Below are 15381 nucleotides of genomic sequence, written 5' to 3' on the forward strand. Positions count from 1 at the left end.
CAGCAGCAGCACAGAGGTGACCTCAACCACATCACCTGTGACATCGTCCACCTCCCAAGCCACCACCAATGGAGGAACCACCAGTGCAGAGACCTCTGTGACCTCCAGCTCTCAGGCCAGCACCACAGCAGCTCCCAGCACCTCAACGGAGACCTCCACGTCATCCTTCAGCACCTTGGGAGTCACTGGGACCACAGGCAGCAGCACAGAAGTGACCTCAACCACATCACCTGTGACATGGTCCACCTCCCAAGCCACCACCTATGGAGGAACCACCAGTGCAGAGACCTCTGTGACCTCCAGCTCTCAAGCCAGCACCACAGCAGCTCCCAGCACCTCAGCGGAGACCTCCACGTCATCCTTCAGCACCTTGGGAGTCACTGGGACCACAGGCAGCAGCACAGAGGTGACCTCAAGCACATCACCTGTGACATGGTCCACCTCCCAAGCCACCACCTATGGAGGAACCACCAGTGCAGAGACCTCTGTGACCTCCAGCTCTCAGGCCAGCACCACAGCTGCTCCCAGCACCTCAACGGAGACCTCCACGTCATCCTTAAGCACCTTGGGAGTCACTGGGACCACAGGCAGCAGCACAGAGGTGACCTCAAGCACATCACCTGTGACATCGTCCACCTCCCAAGCCACCACCTATGGAGGAACCACCAGTGCAGAGACCTCTGTGACCTCCAGCTCTCAGGCCAGCACCACAGCAGCTCCCAGCACCTCAACGGAGACCTCCACGTCATCCTTCAGCACCTTGGGAGTCACTGGGACCACAGGCAGCAGCACAGAAGTGACCTCAACCACATCACCTGTGACATGGTCCACCTCCCAAGCCACCACCAATGGAGGAACCACCAGTGCAGAGACCTCTGTGACCTCCAGCTCTCAGGCCAGCACCACTCCCACCCTCAGCACCTCAACGGAGACCTCCACGTCATCCTTCACTACCTTGGGAGTCACTGGGACCACAGGCAGCAGCACAGAGGTGACCTCAACCACATCACCTGTGACATCGTCCACCTCCCAAGCCACCACCTATGGAGGAACCACCAGTGCAGAGACCTCTGTGACCTCCAGCTCTCAGGCCAGCACCACTCCCACCCTCAGCACCTCAACGGAGACCTCCACGTCATCCTTCACCACCTTGGCAGTCACTGGGACCTCCAACAGCAGCACAGAGGTGACCTCAACCACATCATCTGTGACATCGTCCACCTCCCAAGCCACCACCAATGGAGGAACCACCAGTGCAGAGACCTCTGTGACCTCCAGCTCTCAGGCCAGCACCACAGCTGCTCCCAGCACCTCAACGGAGACCTCCACGTCATCCTTCAGCACCTTGGGAGTCACTGGGACCACAGGCAGCAGCACAGAGGTGACCTCAAGCACATCACCTGTGACATGGTCCACCTCCCAAGCCACCACCTATGGAGGAACCACCAGTGCAGAGACCTCTGTGACCTCCAGCTCTCAGGCCAGCATCACTCCCACCCTCAGCACCTCAACGGAGACCTCCACGTCATCCTTCACCACCTTGGGAGTCACTGGGACCTCCAGCAGCAGCACAGAGGTGACCTCAACCACATCACCTGTGACATCATCCACCTCCCAAGCCACCACCAATGGAGGAACCACCAGTGCAGAGACCTCTGTGACCTCCAGCTCTCAGGCCAGCACCACAGCAGCTCCCAGCACCTCAACGGAGACCTCCACGTCATCCTTCAGCACCTTGGGAGTCACTGGGACCACAGGCAGCAGCACAGAAGTGACCTCAACCACATCACCTGTGACATGGTCCACCTCCCAAGCCACCACCTATGGAGGAACCACCAGTGCAGAGACCTCTGTGACCTCCAGCTCTCAAGCCAGCACCACAGCAGCTCCCAGCACCTCAGCGGAGACCTCCACGTCATCCTTCAGCACCTTGGGAGTCACTGGGACCACAGGCAGCAGCACAGAGGTGACCTCAAGCACATCACCTGTGACATTGTCCACCTCCCAAGCCACCACCTATGGAGGAACCACCAGTGCAGAGACCTCTGTGACCTCCAGCTCTCAGGCCAGCACCACAGCAGCTCCCAGCACCTCAACGGAGACCTCCACGTCATCCTTCAGCACCTTGGGAGTCACTGGGACCACAGGCAGCAGCAGAGAAGTGACCTCAAGCACATCACCTGTGACATCGTCCACCTCCCAAGTCACCACCTATGCAGGAACCACCAGTGCAGAGACCTCTGTGACCTCCAGCTCTCAGGCCAGCACCACAGCAGCTCCCAGCACCTCAACGGAGACCTCCACGTCATCGTTCACCACCTTGGGAGTCACTGGGACCTCCAGCAGCAGCACAGAAGTGACCTCAACCACATCACCTGTGACATGGTCCACCTCCCAAGCCACCACCAATGGAGGAACCACCAGTGCAGAGACCTCTGTGACCTCCAGCTCTCAGGCCAGCACCACTGCAGCTCCCAGCGCCTCAACGGAGACCTCCACATCACCCTTCACCACCTTGGGAGTCACGGGGACGTCCGGTAGCAGCACAGAAGTGACCTCAAGCACATCACCTGTGACATCGTCCACCTCCCAAGCCACCACCTATGGAGGAACCACCAGTGCAGAGACCTCTGTGACCTCCAGCTCTCAGGCCAGCACCACAGCAGCTCCCAGCACCTCAACGGAGACCTCCACGTCATCCTTCAGCACCTTGGGAGTCACTGGGACCACAGGCAGCAGCACAGAAGTGACCTCAAGCACATCACCTGTGACATCGTCCACCTCCCAAGCCACCACCTATGGAGGAACCACCAGTGCAGAGACCTCTGTGACCTCCAGCTCTCAAGCCAGCACCACTCCCACCCTCAGCACCTCAACGGAGACCTCCACGTCATCCTTCAGCACCTTGGGAGTCACTGGGACCACAGGCAGCAGCACAGAGGTGACCTCAACCACATCACCTGTGACATCGTCCACCTCCCAAGCCACCACCTATGGAGGAACCACCAGTGCAGAGACCTCTGTGACCTCCAGCTCTCAGGCCAGCACCACTCCCACCCTCAGCACCTCAACGGAGACCTCCACGTCATCCTTCACCACCTTGGCAGTCACTGGGACCTCCAGCAGCAGCACAGAGGTGACCTCAACCACATCATCTGTGACATCGTCCACCTCCCAAGCCACCACCAATGGAGGAACCACCAGTGCAGAGACCTCTGTGACCTCCAGCTCTCAGACCAGCACCACAGCTGCTCCCAGCACCTCAACGGAGACCTCCACGTCATCCTTCAGCACCTTGGGAGTCACTGGGACCACAGGCAGCAGCACAGAGGTGACCTCAAGCACATCACCTGTGACATCGTCCACCTCCCAAGCCACCACCTATGGAGGAACCACCAGTGCAGAGACCTCTGTGACCTCCAGCTCTCAGGCCAGCACCACAGCAGCTCCCAGCACCTCAACGGAGACCTCCACGTCATCCTTCAGCACCTTGGGAGTCACGGGGACCACAGGCAGCAGCACAGAGGTGACCTCAACCACATCACCTGTGACATCGTCCACCTCCCAAGCCACCACCTATGGAGGAACCACCAGTGCAGAGACCTCTGTGACCTCCAGCTCTCAGGCCAGCACCACTCCCACCATCAGCACCTCAACGGAGACCTCCACGTCATCCTTCAGCACCTTGGGAGTCACTGGGACCTCCAGCAGCAGCACAGAAGTGACCTCAAGCACATCACCTGTGACATCGTCCACCTCCCAAGCCACCACCTATGGAGGAACCACCAGTGCAGAGACCTCTGTGACCTCCAGCTCTCAGGCCAGCACCACAGCAGCTCCCAGCACCTCAACGGAGACCTCCACGTCATCCTTCAGCACCTTGGGAGTCACTGGGATCACAGGCAGCAGCACAGAGGTGACCTCAAGCACATCACCTGTGACATCGTCCACCTCCCAAGCCACCACCTATGGAGGAACCACCAGTGCAGAGACCTCTGTGACCTCCAGCTCTCAGGCCAGCACCACAGCTGCTCCCAGCACCTCAACAGAGACCTCCACGTCATCCTTCAGCACCTTGGGAGTCACTGGGACCACAGGCAGCAGCACAGAGGTGACCTCAAGCACATCACCTGTGACATGGTCCACCTCCCAAGCCACCACCTATGGAGGAACCACCAGTGCAGAGACCTCTGTGACCTCCAGCTCTCAGGCTAGCATCACTCCCACCCTCAGCACCTCAACGGAGACCTCCACGTCATCCTTCAGCACCTTGGGAGTCACTGGGACCTCTGGCAGCAGCACAGAGGTGACCTCAACCACATCACCTGTGACATCGTCCACCTCCCAAGCCACCACCTATGGAGGAACCACCAGTGCAGAGACCTCTGTGACCTCCAGCTCTCAGGCCAGCACCACAGCAGCTCCCACCACCTCAACGGAGACCTCCACGTCATCCTTCAGCACCTTGGGAGTCACTGGGACCACAGGCAGCAGCACAGAGGTGACCTCAAGCACATCACCTGTGACATGGTCCACCTCCCAAGCCACCACCTATGGAGGAACCACCAGTGCAGAGACCTCTGTGACCTCCAGCTCTCAGGCCAGCATCACTCCCACCCTCAGCACCTCAACGGAGACCTCCACGTCATCCTTCAGCACCTTGGGAGTCACTGGGACCTCCAGCAGCAGCACAGAGGTGACCTCAACCACATCACCTGTGACATCGTCCACCTCCCAAGCCACCACCAATGGAGGAACCACCAGTGCAGAGACCTCTGTGACCTCCAGCTCTCAGGCCAGCACCACAGCAGCTCCCAGCACCTCAACGGAGACCTCCACGTCATCCTTCAGCACCTTGGGAGTCACTGGGACCACAGGCAGCAGCACAGAAGTGACCTCAACCACATCACCTGTGACATGGTCCACCTCCCAAGCCACCACCTATGGAGGAACCACCAGTGCAGAGACCTCTGTGACCTCCAGCTCTCAAGCCAGCACCACTCCCACCCTCAGCACCTCAACGGAGACCTCCACGTCATCCTTCACCACCTTGGCAGTCACTGGGACCTCCAGCAGCAGCACAGAGGTGACCTCAACCACATCATCTGTGACATCGTCCACCTCCCAAGCCACCACCAATGGAGGAACCACCAGTGCAGAGACCTCTGTGACCTCCAGCTCTCAGGCCAGCACCACAGCTGCTCCCAGCACCTCAACGGAGACCTCCACGTCATCCTTCAGCACCTTGGGAGTCACTGGGACCACAGGCAGCAGCACAGAGGTGACCTCAAGCACATCACCTGTGACATCGTCCACCTCCCAAGCCACCACCTATGGAGGAACCACCAGTGCAGAGACCTCTGTGACCTCCAGCTCTCAGGCCAGCACCACAGCAGCTCCCACCACCTCAACGGAGACCTCCACGTCATCCTTCAGCACCTTGGGAGTCACGGGGACCACAGGCAGCAGCACAGAGGTGACCTCAACCACATCACCTGTGACATCGTCCACCTCCCAAGCCACCACCTATGGAGGAACCACCAGTGCAGAGACCTCTGTGACCTCCAGCTCTCAGGCTAGCATCACTCCCACCCTCAGCACCTCAACGGAGACCTCCACGTCATCCTTCAGCACCTTGGGAGTCACTGGGACCTCTGGCAGCAGCACAGAGGTGACCTCAACCACATCACCTGTGACATCGTCGACCTCCCAAGCCACCACCTATGGAGGAACCACCAGTGCAGAGACCTCTGTGACCTCCAGCTCTCAGGCCAGCACCACAGCAGCTCCCACCACCTCAACGGAGACCTCCACGTCATCCTTCAGCACCTTGGGAGTCACTGGGACCACAGGCAGCAGCACAGAGGTGACCTCAAGCACATCACCTGTGACATGGTCCACCTCCCAAGCCACCACCTATGGAGGAACCACCAGTGCAGAGACCTCTGTGACCTCCAGCTCTCAGGCCAGCATCACTCCCACCCTCAGCACCTCAACGGAGACCTCCACGTCATCCTTCAGCACCTTGGGAGTCACTGGGACCTCCAGCAGCAGCACAGAGGTGACCTCAACCACATCACCTGTGACATCGTCCACCTCCCAAGCCACCACCAATGGAGGAACCACCAGTGCAGAGACCTCTGTGACCTCCAGCTCTCAGGCCAGCACCACAGCAGCTCCCAGCACCTCAACGGAGACCTCCACGTCATCCTTCAGCACCTTGGGAGTCACTGGGACCACAGGCAGCAGCACAGAAGTGACCTCAACCACATCACCTGTGACATGGTCCACCTCCCAAGCCACCACCTATGGAGGAACCACCAGTGCAGAGACCTCTGTGACCTCCAGCTCTCAAGCCAGCACCACAGCAGCTCCCAGCACCTCAGCGGAGACCTCCACGTCATCCTTCAGCACCTTGGGAGTCACTGGGACCACAGGCAGCAGCACAGAGGTGACCTCAAGCACATCACCTGTGACATGGTCCACCTCCCAAGCCACCACCTATGGAGGAACCACCAGTGCAGAGACCTCTGTGACCTCCAGCTCTCAGGCCAGCACCACAGCTGCTCCCAGCACCTCAACGGAGACCTCCACGTCATCCTTAAGCACCTTGGGAGTCACTGGGACCACAGGCAGCAGCACAGAGGTGACCTCAAGCACATCACCTGTGACATCGTCCACCTCCCAAGCCACCACCTATGGAGGAACCACCAGTGCAGAGACCTCTGTGACCTCCAGCTCTGAGGCCAGCACCACAGCAGCTCCCAGCACCTCAACGGAGACCTCCACGTCATCCTTCAGCACCTTGGGAGTCACTGGGACCACAGGCAGCAGCACAGAAGTGACCTCAACCACATCACCTGTGACATCGTCCACCTCCCAAGTCACCACCTATGGAGGAACCACCAGTGCAGAGACCTCTGTGACCTCCAGCTCTCAGGCCAGCACCACAGCAGCTCCCAGCACCTCAACGGAGACCTCCACGTCATCGTTCACCACCTTGGGAGTCACTGGGACCTCCAGCAGCAGCACAGAAGTGACCTCAACCACATCACCTGTGACATCGTCCACCTCCCAAGCCACCACCAATGGAGGAACCACCAGTGCAGAGACCTCTGTGACCTCCAGCTCTCAGGCCAGCACCACTGCAGCTCCCAGCGCCTCAACGGAGACCTCCACATCACCCTTCACCACCTTGGGAGTCACGGGGACGTCCGGTAGCAGCACAGAAGTGACCTCAAGCACATCACCTGTGACATCGTCCACCTCCCAAGCCACCAGCTATGGAGGAACCACCAGTGCAGAGACCTCTGTGACCTCCAGCTCTCAGGCCAGCACCACAGCTGCTCCCAGCACCTCAACGGAGACCTCCACGTCATCCTTCAGCACCTTGGGAGTCACTGGGACCACAGGCAGCAGCACAGAGGTGACCTCAAGCACATCACCTGTGACATCGTCCACCTCCCAAGCCACCACCTATGGAGGAACCACCAGTGCAGAGACCTCTGTGACCTCCAGCTCTCAGGCCAGCACCACAGCAGCTCCCAGCACCTCAACGGAGACCTCCACGTCATCCTTCAGCACCTTGGGAGTCACTGGGACCACAGGCAGCAGCACAGAAGTGACCTCAAGCACATCACCTGTGACATCGTCCACCTCCCAAGTCACCACCTATGGAGGAACCACCAGTGCAGAGACCTCTGTGACCTCCAGCTCTGAGGCCAGCACCACAGCAGCTCCCAGCACCTCAACGGAGACCTCCACGTCATCCTTCAGCACCTTGGGAGTCACTGGGACCTCCAGCAGCAGCACAGAGGTGACCTCAAGCACATCACCTGTGACATCGTCCACCTCCCAAGCCACCACCTATGGAGGAACCACCAGTGCAGACACCTCTGTGACCTCCAGCTCTCAGGCCAGCACCACAGCTGCTTCCAGCACCTCAACGGAGACCTCCACGTCATCCTTCACCACCTTGGGAGTCACTGGGACGACAGGCAGCAGCACAGAGGTGACCTCAACCACATCACCTGTGACATGGTCCACCTCCCAAGCCACCACCTATGGAGGAACCACCAGTGCAGAGACCTCTGTGACCTCCAGCTCTCAGGCCAGCACCACAGCTGCTCCCAGCACCTCAACGGAGACCTCCACGTCATCCTTCAGCACCTTGGGAGTCATTGGGACCACAGGCAGCAGCACAGAGGTGACCTCAAGCACATCACCTGTGACATCGTCCAACTCCCAAGCCACCACCTATGGAGGAACCACCAGTGCAGAGACCTCTGTGACCTCCAGCTCTCAGGCCAGCACCACAGCAGCTCCCAGCACCTCAACAGAGACCTCCACGTCATCCTTCAGCACCTTGGGAGTCACTGGGACCTCCAGCAGCAGCACAGAGGTGACCTCAAGCACATCACCTGTGACATCCTCCACCTCCCAAGCCACCACCTATGGAGGAACCACCAGTGCAGAGACCTCTGTGACCTCCAGCTCTGAGGCCAGCACCACTCCCACCCTCAGCGCCTCAACGGAGACCTCCACGTCATCCTTCAGCACCTTGGGAGTCACTGGGACCTCCAGCAGCAGCACAGAAGTGACCTCAACCACATCACCTGTGACATCGTCCACCTCCCAAGCCACCACCTATGGAGGAACCACCAGTGCAGAGACCTCTGTGACCTCCAGCTCTGAGGCCAGCACCACTCCCACCCTCAGCACCTCAACGGAGACCTCCACGTCATCCTTCAGCACCTTGGGAGTCACTGGGAACACAGGCAGCAGCATAGAGGTGACCTCAAGCACATCACCTGTGACATGGTCCACCTCCCAAGCCACCACCTATGGAGGAACCACCAGTGCAGAGACCTCTGTGACCTCCAGCTCTCAGGCCAGCACCACTGCAGCTCCCAGCACCTCAGCGGAGATCTCCACGTCATCCTTCAGCACCTTGGGAGTCACTGGGACCACAGGCAGCAGCACAGAAGTGACCTCAACCACATCACCTGTGACATGGTCCACCTCCCAAGCCACCACCTATGGAGGAACCACCAGTGCAGAGACCTCTGTGACCTCCAGCTCTCAGGCCAGCACCACAGCTGCTCCCAGCACCTCAACGGAGACCTCCACGTCATCCTTCAGCACCTTGGGAGTCACTGGGACCACAGGCAGCAGCACAGAGGTGACCTCAAGCACATCACCTGTGACATCGTCCACCTCCCAAGCCACCACCTATGGAGGAACCACCAGTGCAGAGACCTCTGTGACCTCCAGCTCTCAGGCCAGCACCACAGCAGCTCCCAGCACCTCAACGGAGACCTCCATGTCATCCTTCAGCACCTTGGGAGTCACTGGGACCACAGGCAGCAGCACAGAGGTGACCTCAAGCACATCACCTGTGACATCGTCCACCTCCCAAGTCACCACCTATGGAGGAACCACCAGTGCAGAGACCTCTGTGACCTCCAGCTCTCAGGCCAGCACCACTGCAGCTCCCAGCACCTCAACGAAGACCTCCACGTCATCGTTCACCACCTTGGGAGTCACTGGGACCTCCAGCAGCAGCACAGAAGTGACCTCAACCACATCACCTGTGACATGGTCCACCTCCCAAGCCACCACCTATGGAGGAACCACCAGTGCAGAGACCTCTGTGACCTCCAGATCTCAGGCCAGCACCACTGCAGCTCCCAGCGCCTCAACGGAGACCTCCACATCACCCTTCACCACCTTGGGAGTCACGGGGACGTCCGGTAGCAGCACAGAAGTGACCTCAAGCACATCACCTGTGACATCGTCCAACTCCCAAGCCACCACCTATGGAGGAACCACCAGTGCAGAGACCTCTGTGACCTCCAGCTCTCAGGCCAGCACCACAGCTGCTCCCAGCACCTCAACGGAGACCTCCACGTCATCCTTCAGCACCTTGGGAGTCACTGGGACCACAGGCAGCAGCACAGAGGTGACCTCAACCACATCACCTGTGACATCGTCCACCTCCCAAGCCACCACCTATGGAGGAACCACCAGTGCAGAGACCTCTGTGACCTCCAGCTCTCAGGCCAGCACCACAGCAGCTCCCAGCACCTCAACGGAGACCTCCACGTCATCCTTCAGCACCTTGGGAGTCACTGGGACCTCCAGTAGCAGCACAGAGGTGACCTCAACCACATCACCTGTGACATCGTCCACCTCCCAAGCCACCACCAATGGAGGAACCACCAGTGCAGAGACCTCTGTGACCTCCAGCTCTCAGGCCAGCACCACAGCAGCTCCCAGCACCTCAACGGAGACCTCCACGTCATCCTTCAGCACCTTGGGAGTCATTGGGACCACAGGCAGCAGCACAGAGGTGACCTCAACCACATCACCTGTGACATCGTCCACCTCCCAAGCCACCACCTATGGAGGAACCACCAGTGCAGAGACCTCTGTGACCTCCAGCTCTCAGGTCAGCACCACTGCAGCTCCCAGCACCTCAACGGAGACTTCCACGTCATCCTTCAGCACCTTGGGAGTCACTGGGACCACAGGCAGCAGCACAGAGGTGACCGCAACCACATCACCTGTGACATGGTCCACCTCCCACGCCACCACCTATGGAGGAACCACCAGTGCAGAGACCTCTGTGACCTCCAGCTCTCAGGCCAGCACCACAGCAGCTCCCAGCACCTCAACGGAGACCTCCACGTCATCCTTCAGCACCTTGGGAGTCACTGGGACCACAGGCAGCAGCACAGAGGTGACCTCAACCACATCACCTGTGACATGGTCCACCTCCCAAGCCACCACCTATGGAGGAACCACCAGTGCAGAGACCTCTGTGACCTCCAGCTCTCAGGCCAGCACCACTCCCACCATCAGCACCTCAACAGAGACCTCCACGTCATCCTTCAGCACCTTGGGAGTCACTGGGACCTCCAGCAGCAGCACAGAAGTGACCTCAACCACATCACCTGTGACATTGTCCACCTCCCAAGCCACCACCTATGGAGGAACCACCAGTGCAGAGACCTCTGTGACCTCCAGCTCTGAGGCCAGCACAACAGCAGCTCCCAGCACCTCAACGGAGACCTCCACGTCATCCTTCAGCACCTTGGGAGTCATTGGGACCACAGGCAGCAGCACAGAGGTGACCTCAAGCACATCACCTGTGACATCGTCCAACTCCCAAGCCACCACCTATGGAGGAACCACCAGTGCAGAGATCTCTGTGACCTCCAGCTCTCAGGCCAGCACCACAGCAGCTCCCAGCACCTCAACAGAGACCTCCACGTCATCCTTCAGCACCTTGGGAGTCACTGGGACCACAGGCAGCAGCACAGAGGTGACCTCAACCACATCACCTGTGACATCGTCCACCTCCCAAGCCACCACCTATGGAGGAACCACCAGTGCAGAGACCTCTGTGACCTCCAGCTCTCAGGCCAGCACCACTCCCACCCTCAGCGCCTCAACGGAGACCTCCACGTCATCCTTCAGCACCTTGGGAGTCACTGGGACCTCCAGCAGCAGCACAGAAGTGACCTCAACCACATCACCTGTGACATCGTCCACCTCCCAAGCCACCACCTATGGAGGAACCACCAGTGCAGAGACCTCTGTGACCTCCAGCTCTCAGGCCAGCACCACAGCAGCTCCCAGCACCTCAACGGAGACCTCCACGTCATCCTTCAGCACCTTGGGAGTCACTGGGACCACAGGCAGCAGCACAGAAGTGACCTCAAGCACATCACCTGTGACATCGTCCACCTCCCAAGTCACCACCTATGGAGGAACCACCAGTGCAGAGACCTCTGTGACCTCCAGCTCTCAGGCCAGCACCACAGCAGCTCCCAGCACCTCAACGGAGACCTCCACGTCATCCTTCAGCACCTTGGGAGTCACTGGGACCTCCAGCAGCAGCACAGAGGTGACCTCAAGCACATCACCTGTGACATCGTCCACCTCCCAAGCCACCACCTATGGAGGAACCACCAGTGCAGAGACCTCTGTGACCTCCAGCTCTCAGGCCAGCACCACAGCTGCTTCCAGCACCTCAACGGAGACCTCCACGTCATCCTTCACCACCTTGGGAGTCACTGGGACGACAGGCAGCAGCACAGAGGTGACCTCAACCACATCACCTGTGACATGGTCCACCTCCCAAGCCACCACCTATGGAGGAACCACCAGTGCAGAGACCTCTGTGACCTCCAGCTCTCAGGCCAGCACCACAGCTGCTCCCAGCACCTCAACGGAGACCTCCACGTCATCCTTCAGCACCTTGGGAGTCATTGGGACCACAGGCAGCAGCACAGAGGTGACCTCAAGCACATCACCTGTGACATCGTCCAACTCCCAAGCCACCACCTATGGAGGAACCACCAGTGCAGAGACCTCTGTGACCTCCAGCTCTCAGGCCAGCACCACAGCAGCTCCCAGCACCTCAACAGAGACCTCCACGTCATCCTTCAGCACCTTGGGAGTCACTGGGACCTCCAGCAGCAGCACAGAGGTGACCTCAAGCACATCACCTGTGACATCCTCCACCTCCCAAGCCACCACCTATGGAGGAACCACCAGTGCAGAGACCTCTGTGACCTCCAGCTCTGAGGCCAGCACCACTCCCACCCTCAGCGCCTCAACGGAGACCTCCACGTCATCCTTCAGCACCTTGGGAGTCACTGGGACCTCCAGCAGCAGCACAGAAGTGACCTCAACCACATCACCTGTGACATCGTCCACCTCCCAAGCCACCACCTATGGAGGAACCACCAGTGCAGAGACCTCTGTGACCTCCAGCTCTGAGGCCAGCACCACTCCCACCCTCAGCACCTCAACGGAGACCTCCACGTCATCCTTCAGCACCTTGGGAGTCACTGGGAACACAGGCAGCAGCATAGAGGTGACCTCAAGCACATCACCTGTGACATGGTCCACCTCCCAAGCCACCACCTATGGAGGAACCACCAGTGCAGAGACCTCTGTGACCTCCAGCTCTCAGGCCAGCACCACTGCAGCTCCCAGCACCTCAGCGGAGATCTCCACGTCATCCTTCAGCACCTTGGGAGTCACTGGGACCACAGGCAGCAGCACAGAGGTGACCTCAACCACATCACCTGTGACATGGTCCACCTCCCAAGCCACCACCTATGGAGGAACCACCAGTGCAGAGACCTCTGTGACCTCCAGCTCTCAGGCCAGCACCACAGCTGCTCCCAGCACCTCAACGGAGACCTCCACGTCATCCTTCAGCACCTTGGGAGTCACTGGGACCTCCAGCAGCAGCACAGAAGTGACCTCAACCACATCACCTGTGACATGGTCCACCTCCCAAGCCACCACCTATGGAGGAACCACCAGTGCAGAGACCTCTGTGACCTCCAGATCTCAGGCCAGCACCACTGCAGCTCCCAGCGCCTCAACGGAGACCTCCACATCACCCTTCACCACCTTGGGAGTCACGGGGACGTCCGGTAGCAGCACAGAAGTGACCTCAAGCACATCACCTGTGACATCGTCCAACTCCCAAGCCACCACCTATGGAGGAACCACCAGTGCAGAGACCTCTGTGACCTCCAGCTCTCAGGCCAGCACCACAGCTGCTCCCAGCACCTCAACGGAGACCTCCACGTCATCCTTCAGCACCTTGGGAGTCACTGGGACCACAGGCAGCAGCACAGAGGTGACCTCAACCACATCACCTGTGACATCGTCCACCTCCCAAGCCACCACCTATGGAGGAACCACCAGTGCAGAGACCTCTGTGACCTCCAGCTCTCAGGCCAGCACCACAGCAGCTCCCAGCACCTCAACGGAGACCTCCACGTCATCCTTCAGCACCTTGGGAGTCACTGGGACCTCCAGTAGCAGCACAGAGGTGACCTCAACCACATCACCTGTGACATCGTCCACCTCCCAAGCCACCACCAATGGAGGAACCACCAGTGCAGAGACCTCTGTGACCTCCAGCTCTCAGGCCAGCACCACAGCAGCTCCCAGCACCTCAACGGAGACCTCCACGTCATCCTTCAGCACCTTGGGAGTCACTGGGACCACAGGCAGCAGCACAGAGGTGACCTCAACCACATCACCTGTGACATCGTCCACCTCCCAAGCCACCACCTATGGAGGAACCACCAGTGCAGAGACCTCTGTGACCTCCAGCTCTCAGGTCAGCACCACTGCAGCTCCCAGCACCTCAACGGAGACTTCCACGTCATCCTTCAGCACCTTGGGAGTCACTGGGACCACAGGCAGCAGCACAGAGGTGACCGCAACCACATCACCTGTGACATGGTCCACCTCCCACGCCACCACCTATGGAGGAACCACCAGTGCAGAGACCTCTGTGACCTCCAGCTCTCAGGCCAGCACCACAGCAGCTCCCAGCACCTCAACGGAGACCTCCACGTCATCCTTCAGCACCTTGGGAGTCACTGGGACCACAGGCAGCAGCACAGAGGTGACCTCAACCACATCACCTGTGACATCGTCCACCTCCCAAGCCACCACCTATGGAGGAACCACCAGTGCAGAGACCTCTGTGACCTCCAGCTCTCAGGCCAGCACCACTCCCACCCTCAGCGCCTCAACGGAGACCTCCACGTCATCCTTCAGCACCTTGGGAGTCACTGGGACCTCCAGCAGCAGCACAGAAGTGACCTCAACCACATCACCTGTGACATTGTCCACCTCCCAAGCCACCACCTATGGAGGAACCACCAGTGCAGAGACCTCTGTGACCTCCAGCTCTCAGGCCAGCACCACAGCTGCTCCCAGCACCTCAACGGAGACCTCCACGTCATCCTTCAGCACCTTGGGAGTCATTGGGACCACAGGCAGCAGCACAGAGGTGACCTCAAGCACATCACCTGTGACATCGTCCAACTCCCAAGCCACCACCTATGGAGGAACCACCAGTGCAGAGACCTCTGTGACCTCCAGCTCTCAGGCCAGCACCACAGCAGCTCCCAGCACCTCAACAGAGACCTCCACGTCATCCTTCAGCACCTTGGGAGTCACTGGGACCTCCAGCAGCAGCACAGAGGTGACCTCAAGCACATCACCTGTGACATCCTCCACCTCCCAAGCCACCACCTATGGAGGAACCACCAGTGCAGAGACCTCTGTGACCTCCAGCTCTGAGGCCAGCACCACTCCCACCCTCAGCGCCTCAACGGAGACCTCCACGTCATCCTTCAGCACCTTGGGAGTCACTGGGACCTCCAGCAGCAGCACAGAAGTGACCTCAACCACATCACCTGTGACATCGTCCACCTCCCAAGCCACCACCTATGGAGGAACCACCAGTGCAGAGACCTCTGTGACCTCCAGCTCTGAGGCCAGCACCACTCCCACCCTCAGCACCTCAACGGAGACCTCCACGTCATCCTTCAG

General features: G+C 59.5%; 1 protein-coding gene across 1 annotated transcript in view; it reads left to right on the top strand.

Moving 5' to 3' along the window:
- LOC148590763 (uncharacterized) overlaps window positions 1-10936 on the top strand; it is a gene marked incomplete at its 3' end in the record, with an annotated part of 27236 nt that extends 16300 nt beyond the window's left edge. Inside the window, exons 4-10 of the mRNA XM_088538621.1 lie at window positions 1082-1129; window positions 2492-2581; window positions 2957-3052; window positions 4907-5044; window positions 7940-8017; window positions 9269-9319; window positions 10835-10936. Of these exons, the coding sequence (XP_088394747.1) occupies window positions 1082-1129; window positions 2492-2581; window positions 2957-3052; window positions 4907-5044; window positions 7940-8017; window positions 9269-9319; window positions 10835-10936 (603 nt within the window). The remainder of the gene's footprint in view (window positions 1-1081; window positions 1130-2491; window positions 2582-2956; window positions 3053-4906; window positions 5045-7939; window positions 8018-9268; window positions 9320-10834) is intronic.
- Window positions 10937-15381: the final 4445 nt, after the last annotated feature.

The sequence above is a fragment of the Tinamus guttatus genome, unplaced genomic scaffold, assembly GCF_059628265.1.
Source record: "Tinamus guttatus ecotype Peru unplaced genomic scaffold, ASM5962826v1 Tinamus_guttatus_pri_ptg001109l, whole genome shotgun sequence".
In the NCBI taxonomy this organism is placed as follows: domain Eukaryota; kingdom Metazoa; phylum Chordata; class Aves; order Tinamiformes; family Tinamidae; genus Tinamus; species Tinamus guttatus.